Here is a 15896-nt window from a genome sequence, read left to right on the forward strand (position 1 = left end):
TAGACTTGTTGCTAGAAATCTGGAAAGTTTCTTTCCATTCTGCTGTGAGAAGAGGAAAACAGTGGGGACAGTCTGCTTCGAGCTTTCAGAAATATGTGAAATGCTGGGTCTAAAAACAAACAAGCAAGCAAAAGACCAATTATGTTTTTAAAGAATCTGAAAGCTTGATCCTGAAGGTTTGTGACAGGCTGAACCACTCTGTCTTAAGTGTAATTTTCTTCAGAAAAAAAGGAAAGAGAATTGCAGATTCTCTGCCCATTACCTGCATTTTTTTTCTGAGTTCAGTCAGCTCAGAGGGGAGACTTAGCTGAACATTTTGGGCAAAATATCCATCAAAATACTTCAGTACTATATCCACTGAAACACATCAGAATGTCTATTTATCATAACAGCTGCATTTAGATCATAATAATTATTGGCTCTGAGTTGGTCCTTCTACAGTTGAGGAAATCAGAAGATCCTAATGCTCAGCTAGATCTTAGTTCCATGGAAAGCATTAGGTAACATGACCCCAAGAAGTTATTCAGTCATTTAGTTCTACTGTCATACTTTTTTTTTTTTGAGAAAGGGATCTTAATAGGGGTAATTGTTTATTTATATATATATATATATATACACATATATATATATATTTAGGTATCGCTAAATAAGAAAAGTGTAGATTCTTATATTCATAAAGTTGTATTATACATCTCATAAAATGAATGCTTTTTATTTACTATCATAATCACAGAACAGCCTGGGTTGGAAGAGACCTTAAAGCTCATCTCGTTCCTCACCCGGCCATGGGCAGGGATACCTTCCACTAGACCAGGTTGCTCAGAGGCCCATCCAGCCTGGCCTTGAACACTTCCAGGGATGGGACATCCACACAGCCTCTGAGCAACCTGTTCCAGAAGTTTCTCCTAATATCTGATGTAAACCTATTCTCTATCAGTTTGAATCCATTGTCCTGTCACTCGAGGCCCTTGTAAATAGTCTCTCTCCATCTCTCTTGCAGGGTCCCTTCAGAGAAAGGACATAGTTAGGTCAGCCCAAAGCCTTCTTTTCTCCAAGTTGAGTAACCCCAGTTCTCTCAGCCTTTCCTTGAAGCAGAAGAGGTCCATTGCTCTGATCAACTTGGTGGCCTCCTCTGGACTCACTCCAGCAGGCCACTGTCCCGACTAGGTCTGAATTTACAAGTTTCACCCCCATTTTATTGAAGATACTACATTCATACGTGTTATAGATGACAAAATTTAATTGATATTATATATTGGTAGATACAAACAAAAATAAGCTCAAATACTTGAAGTCAAGGCTGTGTAGACATGACTCATCTGTGCCTTGGAATCTACACAGTGTTTTAAGTTATGAATTGTGCTCGAGTAGAGTTTTTCCGCTGAGGCACCGACTCATGCACATGGCTTTTGGATCTGGTTTGCATATCTCCCCAGATCTCTACCAAATATAAGTTGTGAATGCTTTGCCCCTTTGTAACTGAGGATATTATTCCTCATTTCAGCACAACTGAGCTGAAAATTTCAGGAATGGGCATACTTAATAAAAGTAGTAAATAAATAAGTAAAAATAATGAAAGTAATAAAAGTAAAAATAAAAGTATAAAATAAATATTAATAAAAATAAAAACAGACAGTGTTGTAGGGAAACCAGCTGTAGTTACAGTCCACTTCAGAGAGCTGGATGATTTAGCCCTGTTCATCTTCACTGATGCCTGGTATTTCCAAGCAGTTTGGCCAGTTACCATTAGTGCAGCAATTTTGGCTCATAACCTTCCAGAAGTACAGTTCTGGCTGAAAGAAAAATTGTTAGTCCATGTCTCTTATGTTACATTTTCAGTCTTTTCTATCCAAAACCTCAGACTTTCTCTAATTTTATGTATTTGAGTATCTTAGCAGATTTTACAAAACCAGTGGAATGGGGGGTAAGAGCCTGGATGCACATTTGGGATACCTGCCAATTTTTCCACCTCTTTGATTCTTCACTTTTGTCCCATTCCTAGAGAAACTTAATATGGTCATATGAAAGCTAAAATTGTATAGATTTTCAGAAGCTCTTCAGAGCTTCACATTGAGATTTATGACCAGTTCATGCTACAAGTGCTCTTGCATACGAAAGAGTTGCTGTCCTTTAAAACCCTTGGTTTGTTTTTCATCTTGATTGTTATTCCCTCTAGTATTTCTGATTTCATAATGTGTCAATGGTTTAAAAATGTAGGATTAAAAAGTGAATTTTAGCAATCTCTTTCCTGCATTAGAGAGAATTCAGTAAAATCTCAGATTCTCAGAAGAGATTCAGGAAATTGAATACCTTTTATTTTCTTGTTTTATTGATTAAAATTATCTTGAAATGTTTCTTTCTGGTTCTGCAATGCAGTGCAGTAACAAAAGGCTTCACAAAAGTACAGCTAGCAATTTCAGTGAAAGGGTCTCTAGAGAAATGTGAAGTCTGAACAGCAGCAACTAATAATGACTGGCATTGCTGTAAAGCAGCCGTGTAGCACGTAGGGGTATGGAAAGGGAGGCTGGAGGCTCATCCCAGGAGGGGTTTCTGCAGACTCTTTGCAGTTATTATATGTCTAGACTATCATTTTGTGATTAACCACCTCACAGCATCACTACAGCACTGAGAGAGATTAATCACAAAGTAATGAACTGCACTTGGCAGAGAAAGGTCCTATCAAGTGAAATATGTGGGCTTGATTTGACCAATTTGGGGAGCTTCTCCCTCAAATTCAAGGCTAACAGGATGAAGCCCTCATAATGTCCCACGTATGGAACATTAGTAAATAGAAATGGATAGCAAGAGGCATGTGGGGGAAGCAGTGGAAGTGGTTCCTACAAAGGATATCTCCTGTCTCCTTAGAACAACTGCAGCTTTTCTTTGGGCTCCAGGAAGTGGCCAAATGTAATGAATTCTGTGACCCTGCCCATCTTTGACCACAGCTGCCTTCTCCCTGCAAGGAGGAAGCAGTGGGAGGTTCTCTAGGGAAATAGGACTAGTCCCTGCTCTCTTCCTGCTCATTCCTGATGCACTAAGCACTGACTATTGCTAGGCTGTGGATGACCTGCCTAAGGACCTTTTCCAGAGACTTTCTGTCCTCTTTCAATTTACTCACTGTCTCTTAAGAGATAAGGAACAAGTAAAAGGAAACAGTAAGAAGTTAAGAACAATCATAATAATAGGGGACTGGAGCATCTCTCTTATGAGGAAAGGCTGAGGGAGCTGGGGCTGTTCAGCCTCGAGAAGAGATGACTGAGAGGGGACCCCATCCATGTCTGTCAGTGTCTGCAGGGAGGGGTCAGAGCATGGACCAGGCTCTGCTCAGTGGTGCCCAACAATGGCACAAGAGGCAATGGCAGAAACTGGATGCCCAGGAAGTTCCACCTGAACATGAGGAAGAAATTCACTGTGCAGTGAGCGAGCACTGGAACAGATCACCCAGAGAGGGTGTGGAGGCCCTCACTGGAGATATTCCAGAAGTGTCTGGACACAATGTGCTCTGGGATGACCCTGCTTGAGCAGGAAGGTGGGACCAGATGATCCACTGTGGTTCCTTCCAACCCAACACATTGTGGGATTCTAACAGAAATGAATAACCAACACTTGACATTGATTTTATTAGAACAGTATGCTTATCTTTTGTATTTTTGTCCATCCTATAAGATTCCTTTTAGATAAGATTATGTCTTGTAAACAGCACCACTTTTCTGTAATCTTCATTGATAACAAGCTGGGCACTTTCCTTCTTCTCACATCAATTTTCTTCTTCTCATTGGCAAGGATAGGAAATACATGAATTAAAGTGGTGAGAAAAAGTACTTCTGTATCAATACCCAGCTGGTGCTAATATAGAATAAAAACTATCATTCATGGACCTTTTTTCTCTATGTATTTAAAAACTTATCTGTTCTGTTTTCCTCTCAAAGCTTGCAAAAAGGAATATGTTTCTATTTCAGCTCAAGCATTAGGCATGTTGGCAATGTTCATCCTGCACAGTCTTTACTAATGGTGTATGGCTGACTGAAACAAAGCTTAATTTTAATTTTGTGTTTGCTACAGTGGTAGGCAGAAAGAATTTTACACTTATAAAATGAACACACAAGGAGCCCCAATTTATTCTTTTATATATGTCATTTCCCAGAGGAGAGCTGTGCTCAATAAAATTCCCATTTAATTTTCAATATGATTGGTTATTCGTAATTGGGACAGTCATTATAGGTATGATTTCACTTCTGAAATTAATGAAAAGCTCTATCTAATTTCTGATCATCTACCTCAAATTGATGAACTTGTCCTTACCTCTCCTGATAATCATGTGTGTTACTGATTTTATACTTATGTGAAAGTCTATGATAGTTTTTGAAAAACTGAAGAAAAAACATCATTAGACAGATTCCTAACATAATGTTCAAGGGACACAGTAAAAGCTTCAGCAGTTCTTCAGTGACTGCTGAAATAAAATAACTCTACATGAATTATCATTTCCAATCTTACTAAGGCTTAAAAATACCTTTTTTTTCCTAAGTAACTGGTTTTTAAAGTGAAGAACTTTCATAGAATGGAATAGCAACACCAAGGAAATAAAAATAATAAAAGGCCTTTGAAAAAAGAGATGATGATGGATGACATTTACCTCAGCTGAATGAATTCAATAGCTGGCAGGAAACTTGAGAGATCCACTTATCTCTTCGAGTACCCAGTAATATATAAGGCGACAAACAAGGAAGCTCATAAAAGTAGAGATAACTGTAGCCAACCATATCCCTTTTTGTTTTTATTCACATGATATCAAATTGTCTCTGGTAGTACAAACACAGTTTTCTGATTTAAAGTAGCTATAGATAAGAACTGGTAAGGTAAGATCCTGTCTCCTTATAAAAGTATAGAATAAAATGAAAGAAATAATTGGATTAACTAAAACTAGTTGTTGGATTTGAATTATTTGAATTGGTTTAGACTAGTTTGGATTAGTTGCATTGTATCTAATTTAAAAGTGAATTTTCTGTACTGTTTTTCTTCTCATACAGTATTTTGAGATCAAATATTGATAAGAATTAGAAATGGGAATAAGTTGATAGTGTATTTTACTCGGTCTTCCTACTGTTGCTTACAAAGCAATTCCAAGGTAATCCATGTAAACCAATATCCAAGATCACCCTCATTTTGGCTCTGATTCTGTTTTTCAAATGTCATTCTGACAAATGTTCTTCATTATATCTTTACAGCTGCAGTTTGTGATGGAAAATTCATGTTGACTGGTTCCTCTGGATTTTTTCACTCTATGAATTATCCAAAGCCATATAATGAAAATATTTTTTGCCAATGGATAATAGTGTAAGCCATTTTCCAATAATTTTGTACCTAACATTTTTTTGATTATGTAGTGATCTTGTTTCCTCCACAATAGTCTTATGCCATTTGTTTTTATTCCCAAACATTCCAGCATAGAAAATATGTAATACCATTTTCTCCTTCATATTTATGTAACTTCTCTTTAAAAACCTTCATGCATAGGCTCCATAATTATATCAATAATTTTCCCACTTACAGAAGTTCTTAGGTATGATTTTGAGAAATCTTCTGTGTTATATGCATCCAGAGGAACAGATGTGTAAACTCAAAATAAATCACAGAAAGTAATTGCAAGATTTTTTTTCAAAGTATTGCATTAAATAGTAGTCTTCAGGTAATGCTTTTATATGATGTAACTCTTACTTAACAGAAGGGATTTTCAAGAATTCCTTTGTCATTTGGAGATACAGGTTTCATCTGGGAGTTAAGAGTACCCATGTTTTATGTAATTTAGGAATATGTTAAAGAATTGCATAGTTAGCATTTGATATAGTAGCACCAAATGCCTTTTAAGCCTTAGGCACAAGAAGTGGAATTTTTTTATCGCAGATATATACCTACAGACAGGGAAAGCTGTTTGATTTTGACACTCTAGGTCCACTTCATAGGCCAGGGAGAAAAAAGATAGCCACACTATATGAAAAAATCTCATCCTAAAGTATATCTCTAAAAAAAAAATTAGATGATCACAAGTTAGTCCTAAAAATCCTTCCTATGACTGCCAATTCAGAAGTTACTGCTTTGAAAGGCAGTAATTCTTATTATGGTTTTGTAATAATGGCTGTTCTTTGATTCTGAGATGTATTAATTTGGCAGGAGATTTCAAAGGAGATTAAGAAATTGCCTTTAAAATTGGAAAAGGTTTGGACTTCTCATTCCAAAGGCTCCTTTGAAAATGCTAGGCTTTGATTTTGTTCAGAACTTTCATCTTCACCTTGAAGTCCTGATTTTCCTTCTGTTTAGTACATTTTTTCCTTCTCATTTTCAGCAGTACTGTTCACCAGTAATTACTGGCAACACCTGGCTTTAAAATATAGGTGTGTCCCAGGAAAAGAACAAGATTTTGTCCTTCAGAATATGTCTGCCTTGTTCCTCACTTCACGGTGTTGCAGAATTTGAGCACAGTAAATAAACATGGTCCAAGGGCCCTCCTTCCTTCTAAACTGTTAACCTTGCTCCAAGTGCTGCTATAACTGCAAGCAGCATTGTATTAGGTAGATATCTATACCAGGTACGTAGCTAATAAAAGCTTCATTTTGGAAAGAATCATGAGCAATTGCAAATAATACAGTAGAGGTTATGCAGATATGTGTAATTGCAGACTGAACAATGACAAAAAGAACCGTTTGAATTTATTTTCCACTTAATCTGCTTTAAAAAATCTGGCAACGCTGAGAATAAAGGCCTAAGAAATTCTAAGTGGCACTCAAATTTTGTCTTTCTTTCAAATAGAGTTGTTTCTATGAGGGAACATTTTAGGTTTTCCAGTAACCCATGTTTTTTATTATCCCTATAAAAATGTGTTAAAAGGCAACCTATAATACATCTGAGACTGGATTTTTCTTGTGGCTGCCTTTGTATAGATATATTTCCCCATTACCTTTAGGAAGAGCTTTTACATTTTCACCCCATTTAACTCCAAATGAAGATCCAATCTCCTGTCCTTTTAAAACAGCAGTATGCTCAATATTTGCCTGAAAGTTTAGCTTCCTGAAACTTTCAACTCTATGTTCTACTCTTTTCTAAACAAGGCTATTTCTTCCCTCTGGTGAAATATAAAACAACAGAAACAACAACAACAATTTAAAAAGGCAAAAAATTTTAATTATTTACTTCACACTTCTCTACTAATCATTACTGATAAGCAGGAGCAGATTGCTGTTGAAAGCCTGTTTTCATTGAGTCTCTCAATTTCAGAAAAAAGCAAATAGTGGTAGCTAAGATGATAGTCATAATAATGTTTTAGAATTTGGACTACCATATATGTGGAAACAAATGGGAGAACAAATTAAATATAGATTACTCAAAGAGCATAACTGTAGCAAAATAAAGCCAAGATTTTTTTTCATTTTACTTCAAGTGAGTTTTGTCATTAAAATTTCTGTATGATGATTTGGGATTTATAACAATTTCTCAATGAGTGGGTTTGAGATCATCAAATCTGCATGCAAATCCTGGTTTTGTCATGAGAGACAGTATTTTGGACTTACAGGAGATTTTGATATCTTGCTCTTCATATTGATATTTTGATACTCTTCCCCTGGCCATGGGAAGTCTTCCTGAGCAGTGAGATGATATCTAAGAGTAACATGTATGAAAAAGTGATTGCAATTTAATGAGATGCAGAGGACAAAAAAACCCAACCAAAACCACATGAAAAACCCATTGTAGAGCTGATAATCACATTCTAGAGTTCCGAACATTCAGTTTCTAGAATATACTTAACTCTGATGAGTAAAGGTGTATGTGTGCTGTTACAAAAAGTTTATGCCCAATTCCTTTGGCAATTTTACAAGCTAAAATTTAGACAAATAGGTCATCTTGATTAATAACCTTAATATAATTTCATGTTGCTTCTGAACTTATCATTCAAGCACTCATTGACTTCAATGAGTTAACTACAGTCAAAGAATACATTTTCAGTTTTGAGTTAATTTTTGTCTTGTTGCCTTAGAGTGCCTCAAGGGTTGTCCATTAAACTGAACTTCACTTCTTTTGAAACACAACCGTATTCAGACACATTGAGCATTTTTGAAGGATTAGGACAAAACAAGGTTTTAAGAGGTAAGTTTATTTTTCAGCTAATAATACTTTTCCATTAATAGAATCTAAGTGGTAAAATAAGTATTTTGAGGTATAAAAAGTTGCACATATACATTTAAGAGGAAGACTGAAACTGTGTAAAGTTGCCCTGTTAGACAATTAATCTCAATATACCTGTCTGCCCTTAAATTTGATTAGATAAATGCATCTCTTATATATTAAGAAATTCTACTTGTTTTTTAAGATCTTATTTGAATGATCTTGATAACTTCATCAGCCTCATGGTCTTGTAGTGTCCATGTTTCATTGGAAATATATTGTCAGAAGTTCCTGTAATATCACACACAGTAACATAAAACTAAAGCATCTAAACTGAACTGTGAGAAGTGCTACCAAACTCACTGAAAATCATTACAAGTATGGCATTACTTTCCTCAGATCCTGACATACTGATGATACCTTATCTCTATCTCTATATTCTACTCTGAAAACGGGGATTGTACCCATTTTTTACAAGACTCAGTCTATTCAGCTGAATTCCATCAGAGGTGGAAAACATCTACTGAAGATAAAATATAGAGAGAGAAGTCAGAAAGATATATTATTATTTATCCTTGTTTTTGGAAGCAGGTAGAGAATGGGAATGGGAAACTTTAAAAGACTAGCTGATATCCATACTGATGGATATGAGAGATGGAACATGCAGAATATTTATATGTCAGCCAAACAGCTAAACGCTTCAGGGGTTTGAAGCTATTGTAGTAGGATCACAGTACAGCAGGGAAAGCATTCCATAAGACTCAATAAATTAATCCACTGTGCTTTTGTGACAACACTGGAGATTTTAATCTGCATGGGATTATTTTCTCTCTGACTACATGTTTTCTTATTTGTTTTCAGCTTCTCTGTCAGGGACCAGTCTTGAAACAATTTACATTTTTTCCCATGAGGCTACAGCACAGTTTATGTCCGATTATTCAGAGAATTATAATGGCTTTAATGCAACATACACTGCATTTAATGCAAGTGAACTAAACAGTAAGTGTTCTGTGTGTGTGTGTGTTTGTTTTTTATCCCAAAAGTTTGGTGAATCTATATTTTCAGTTTGAGAAAATGGAAGTGGAAAGGGAAGCAGCATTTTCTGGCCTCAGTCCACTAACTAGTTTAACTTTGAAAAATTTCATACTGTTTTAAATATCAAATAAATTATTTCAATAAGGCCATTCACAGGTTTACAGGCCTGTATCTAGTAGTAGGGTGATGTCTAACAAAGCTCATGTGTGTAAATAAGACTGTGTCCATACCTCCATCAGATTCCTCTCAGCCAGTCTGTTCACTAATCGACACTATGAAATCATTGACCACATATCTTTATAAATAAACATTCAGAACAACAGTTGCAAATATCATTCAGGAAAACACCTGCTTCAGTAAAATGGCATTAGGAAAAGTCTGGATGCAGTAAATCTACAGTGACAACAAAATCCATCAATATGACTCATGCTTTGTTGATTGGATAAATGAAGGCTTCTTGAGCTGCTAAATTTGGAGCAGGAGGCGAACAGGGAATGTGGCTGGGCTGGAGTATGCTGCAGAAAGCATCCAGAGGGCCAGCAAGCTCTTGTCCTGTGGAAGCTCTGACAGATGTGCATTTCAAGGCACCATGGACACTGAAGTATGAGAACAAAAGTGATGAGGATGCTGCAGAAAATACATGTGAGCAAAAAAGGAGCAAATGAGAGGAAAGAAAGGGGCAACCCAGGGGCGTGGAGCACAGCACTGGGCTCTAATGGTGAGCCCTTTCTTCTGGAGCAATCCAGGCCTTGGCAAAGAAAAGAGGAAAAGAGGGATCAGAAAAGAAGGTTGGTGAAAGAGTGAGAGAATATGTAGGGCCACCCTTCAAAAATAGTGTTTTGTTAACAAGTACAAACAACACATTTATTTGAGTAATTCTGTTACATTGCATAAAGATGAAATTGAGTCACTGTGGGCTGGTTTACAAACATATCTAAAAATTTACATTGTTCATCATCATTCATTCTTGTATAATTCTGAAAAAATACCATCTCTGTCATCTTTTATTTACTAGAAATTCTTATTCACAGATTATGAGAAAATCAACTGCACTTTTGAAGACAGCTTTTGTTTCTGGATACAAGATTTAGATGATGATTCAGACTGGGAGAGAGTTCAGGGTCCTACTTTTCCCGTGATGAGTGGTCCTGAATTTGATCATACATTTGGCAACTTGTCAGGTAAGACCAAAAAAAAAGTGACTTGAAGATTAAAGGAAAAACTTGATTTAGCTTATATCACAGCATAATGAGTTCTTCATAGTGGTATTACCAGGATGTCATTTTATTCTGCCATAAAAATGAGTCAGGACTACCAGACAAAATGTTTTATGTTACTGATTGCCATCTTGTGGAAGTATGCCAAAACTAAAAGAAGAAATAAAGAAATAAGTAAAATGATAAAAGTGTCAGGTTCTGAAAATTTTCAATGCTATTATTACACTAAAATGCCTTATGTGAGAAAGGAATTCCTATTATGCAAAAATGTTATAGGTCAAAAACCTGCATGTTGAGGGAAAAAAGATATAATTGCATATTAGGCAAATCACTTCTATTTCATCCCTCTCTACTGCTGACATCCTCATGGCTGTCACAAAATAATTTTGATTTAAAAAAGTTGACCTGCAGTTTACAGGGGGCATCTGTGTCCCCAGTTACTGCACAGCAAACACACCAACTGTGCCAAACACACAAACACTCCAGTAACTATATTACAGTTAAATAACTTAATTGGAAGAGTGGTCATATCAAAAGAGGAATTTATTTAAAGAGACAATACTGATAGGAATTGGATTTTGAGTGTATCATGAATCCTTATCCCAGAATAAGACCCCATGCATTTTTTACCTTTTCAACAATAAAACCAAACAATCACTTTCTCAGTTGATTTATCAGTCCATCTAAAACCGAGTAAAACATAAATTGGATTTTGCAATGCTTATATTTAGTCTATGCAAGACTTACATAAAGCTTATTCAGTGAAAAATAACTGGGAAAATTGCAAATTATTCTGAAAGAGGTTACTCCTGGGAAACGAAAAATAGTATTCTGCACTTTATCAGATAGAAATTATTCACCCCTCTCTGAGTAAATGCACATTTTCTAAACAATCTCCAGAACACTGTTTTGTCTTCCCACTTGGCTCCCAGAATGCAAATCAGATGAAAGAATGTAAAATTTGTTTAATAAAACATTTGACAATGATTTTTCTCTCTTGAAAATATTAATTTATTTTGGGTGTTCTCTATTTCCCTGTGCCAAGTCTAAGCTGACATATGTAATGTTCCTATATGTAATGTTACTATTGTGTTGCATATTTAAATTTCTGTGACCTGTGTTTTGTGTAAAAATGTGAATCACATCATTAATATCAGGCTATTACATTCAGTGAAACTCTATTTTTGTTTTTTTTCTCTTGAAAAGTAAAGAATTTAATACACATTCAAAAATTGATCCTGAATGCTCAGAGAATTGAGGAAACAAAGATCAAGAACTGTCCCTTTGATTATATGAAGAACTTTTTCCTATAAGTTAGACACCATTTATATTTTAATGCATGCTCTCTAAGTCAACAGATGAAATTAAAGTCTTGGTTCAGATTTCAGACTAATTTTCAGGTATTTTAGCCTCCTACATTAAAAAAAACCAGATAATCTGGAAGTGTAAATAACAGAATACAGTATATATAATTTAAATGACATAATTATATTTATATTCATTTGAAAATTCTATTAATATAATATTTGCATATAAATGTATTAGATAGATAGAAGTAAATATGAGATTACACCCATGATTTGAATAAAGCAAGATTTTTATTTTAAATCTGCCTAAGTTTGCATTTCTTATGACAAACCCAGTGCTTCTGTGGCCTGGCCTCATATGGCAACAAGAGGTCCAAATTCCCAACTGCAACAAATTATCTCTGAAAGGGCTACAAACTCATTTTCACAAATAAAGGGGTTTTTTGGTTTTTTATAATGCTTCACCTTGCTATAAAATATTCACATAGTCATTCTGTCACCCTCTCAACATGCAATCCATCTTTCCTATTGTCATATGGATACAAATAATGAAACTGTCAGGAAATTCTCCTGCAACATCACAAGCAATATCAAGCAGGAAGACATTTTTATAAACCCAGTAGAATTGCTGCCTTCACTACATATAAGGCAGGTTTCCCACTGACTTGAACAGGACTGGTTTCCCATTGCTTATCTGGTTCTGAGGAGTATCCAAGAAGCTTAAAAGCTCAATTTAACATGTCATTGACTGATGAATACGTCTTGGGATAATCATTCACATTTACTGTGTCAGGAATCTTCCAAATCATGCAACACTATCCGTGCTTGATGTTATTTTAAATGTAAACACTCCAATAAGTAAAAAAGAAAAAAGAAAGTTCTTCTGTCCTGGCTAAAGTGTGCTCATTACCTTGTAGGATTTTATATTTCAACACCTATCGGACTTGGATTCATAGAAGAGCGAGTCCGGATTCTGAGTTTGCCTTTGGTCCCTTCGGATATGTATTGTCTAAGCTTTTGGTATTGTCACATCATTCCTAAACCTATACTTACCTAAAGGGCTTTCTTTCAGATAAAATATTAATCCCACTCAGCGTGCCAGCAACACCAGCCTGGTTCTGTTTGGATTTCCATGATCATTCTCAACTCCAGGCGTGGAGTTTAACTCCTTTATAACTTTGACTCTTGCAGTTAACTGTAATGTATTTTCTTTTTCACCCTTCATCCAATATTCATTTCTGTACATAAATAATATTAAGAATCCCTGAAATGTTTTTTGTCATGAAGCTTAACTTGGCCTCTACAATTCCAGGTGTAATCCAAACATGCAATTAATTTTATTTTCATGCTTGTGTCAAATTAATCCTGATTTCATAAACCATTATAATTTTTTAATGGAATTTGACTTCGTTTTAATAATACCCAAATGCTTTTCCCCCTCTAGGTATTTCATGTATAGTGATAATGTTTACCGTTTAAGAGTTAGCATAGGTGATGAGCATGGTCAGGAAAACATCATTTTTGAGAAAGAAGGAAACCATGGAAACAACTGGAATTATGGACAAGTAACTTTAAATGAAACATCTGATTTTAAGGTTTGTTGAGCTGCCTTTTTTTTTTTTTTTTCATTTATTTTAGCTAAATTGATATCAGAGTTTTCTGTGTAATGAACCCAAAGTTACACAGCTTCAAAGATACTTAGTATCATTTAACAATGCGTGCCATCAAATAAGTATAGCATGCAGAAGACTGGAATCCCCATTTGAATTCTCACATCCCCTTTTCCTTACTCTGGGATTTAAAGATTTTTGTATTGCAGAAAACAGAAAACCTGATCATTGTCAAGGAACAATGAATGTTATAATGAGAGCTTTCCACAAAACAATAGTTTTCAAAGCCTATCAAAATCTGCGGTGGAATATAAAATCTCAATACTGATGTGAAGCACTGAGCCATTAGAAGACTTAAATTTAAATTACTTCAGATTGTGAATCAGTGTTTTCACTAATTACTTACAGATTAATCCACTGAAAGTGTGTTGCAGATGGAAGTGATTTTGACACCACATGGTTAACAACTGACTTGACTTATCTGTAAACAACAGGAGGAGATTTATTCCAGACAATTCTTTCAACACCTCTCTTTTGAAAACAATTTCATTTTATAGGTATATGGGATGGTTTGTCCTGCTACAGTAGTTTTGATTGATTTCTGGCAAGCACTGCCAGAGAGATGCATTTAACATCTAAGGAAATAAATGCATCGGTGACCTGGCTGCATCAGATTTCCAGAAAATATGTGGTCATAACCTCCACAAAATATGTAACCACATATGATCTCAAGAAGATTGCTATATGTATTTCACCAGCACGAATTCCTTGTTTGCAGGATTGCTTTAAATACATGGATATTAAAGAACAATACAGAACAAACGAGATTAATTTCAGTTTTTCATGACATTAATTCAGGAGAAGTTTGGCCTGATGAGCAATGCAGAATTGTTTTGAAAATTACATGGATTTATATATAAAAAGGAAAGGTATTGAATATTTTTAAATCACGTTCATCATTTAAATGAAGAAGGTACTACATTCCTTAGAATGATCCACTCAGTTTGCATAGTGCTGCTTTGTTTTGTGAGGAATTCTGTCTCATCCCTGATGCTTTCCCCTGAGTATAGCACCAGTGTAGCTTACAGTGGAAATAAGAGCATTCAAGAAAAGACAGAATGACACAGTGCAGGAAGCTGAAAAACGTTCATTAAATCATACAATTCTATTTTTTTTTCCTGAATTCAGGTTATTTTCGATGCCTTTAAAAGGGGTGGTCCCAGTGATATTGCCGTGGATGACATTGGCCTGACAAAGGGAAAGTGTAATGAAAATAATTATGTAGAGCCAACTGCGAGGCCAACTGTTGCTACCACACCTTTAGTTCCTAGTAAGTAAACACTAAATCACTGTTGATTTCCTATTACTCTATTTGTGTATCAGTGGATCAGAATTTTCAACCTCAATTTTATAAAAACCTCTCTTCAGAATTATAGAGTTATCTTCAGAGTAACATACTAAGATCCAGTTCCATGCCTCTCCAGACACATTGTACAGCTTGATCCAGACCCTTCCAGCTGCAGAGCATTTTAGAGGAAAGTACATAGGTTTAAGCTTCCTCAAAACATTCCAGTTTCCCAGAGCTAGCCAGGAAAATCTCACAGAGAAAAACAGAGAAAGTACCTGTAACCATCCTTACAAATCTGGATGACTTTTATAAAAGAGAGAAGAAAGATTGTATACGATGTTAAGTCCGAGCACATTCAAAGCAAAACCCAATACAAATACAAATAAAGCTTGTGGAAAAATCATTAAAATATCTAATGGGGTTTGCTTTGTAATTTATTCTGAAAGAGGATGAAATTTTGGGAAAAAGAATTTTTACAAAAGACCTATCCACACATGGCTTCAAATCATTAAAACAAACACTGAGCATGTTCCAGGGCTGCCTCTTATTAGATTTACTGTGCCTTTTGAAGCACAGCTGGTTACTCTCTTGACAGCATTTAGTAAATAAAAATGGTCTAAAACTAAAATAATAGTAAGACCGTTTGCGTTGTATTCACGTTGAAACACTGTATAATAATATTGTCGTTCTCTCAAATCTGTCACCTCCAAATCTACTGCAACAGGACAGGTAAGAAAACAAAACCTAAATATAAGAGCAAAATGCAGTTTTAGAGCTCCATCATGAGACACAGGGAGGTAAAGTTCAACAAGGTGTGTCTGTCAGCAAAATTAAATTTTAATAGCAGTAGTAACTTCAGTCATAATTTCCCAAAATGAGTTTTGGAATTTATTTGCAATTTTTATTAAGTAATTTTGTGGAGAGATGCTGATGTCTGCCCCCTCCATCAATCCTTCAGTTGCTGTGGGTAAACACGCCTCACGAGTTAGCACCAGTCTAATGATCAGGGGTAGAACAGCCCTGTGGTAAATAGTACCTGAGTGATTCTGAAAAACACCAAAGGAATATCAAATTATAGATCTTTACCCAAAATATGCCGATAAAATTTTAATATTCAAGAAAAGGACATGGTAATATGGCTTATAACTCCTTATGAATGAGTTTAAAGAGATCCATGATACAAAAGGACAGTCCAAGCTCTTGCTGGCAAAAAAATAGCTGG

General features: G+C 35.5%; 1 protein-coding gene across 1 annotated transcript in view; it reads left to right on the forward strand.

The window, feature by feature from the left end:
* Positions 1-15896, forward strand: part of TMPRSS15 (transmembrane serine protease 15) — a 51703-nt gene that overhangs the window by 13304 nt on the left and 22503 nt on the right. Inside the window, exons 10-16 of the mRNA XM_069027863.1 lie at positions 5229-5337; positions 8030-8139; positions 9019-9156; positions 10224-10373; positions 12634-12736; positions 13161-13311; positions 14515-14656. Coding sequence (XP_068883964.1) covers positions 5229-5337; positions 8030-8139; positions 9019-9156; positions 10224-10373; positions 12634-12736; positions 13161-13311; positions 14515-14656 — 903 coding nt within the window. The remainder of the gene's footprint in view (positions 1-5228; positions 5338-8029; positions 8140-9018; positions 9157-10223; positions 10374-12633; positions 12737-13160; positions 13312-14514; positions 14657-15896) is intronic.

The sequence above is a fragment of the Aphelocoma coerulescens genome, chromosome 1 (genome assembly GCF_041296385.1).
Source record: "Aphelocoma coerulescens isolate FSJ_1873_10779 chromosome 1, UR_Acoe_1.0, whole genome shotgun sequence".
Classification (NCBI taxonomy): domain Eukaryota; kingdom Metazoa; phylum Chordata; class Aves; order Passeriformes; family Corvidae; genus Aphelocoma; species Aphelocoma coerulescens.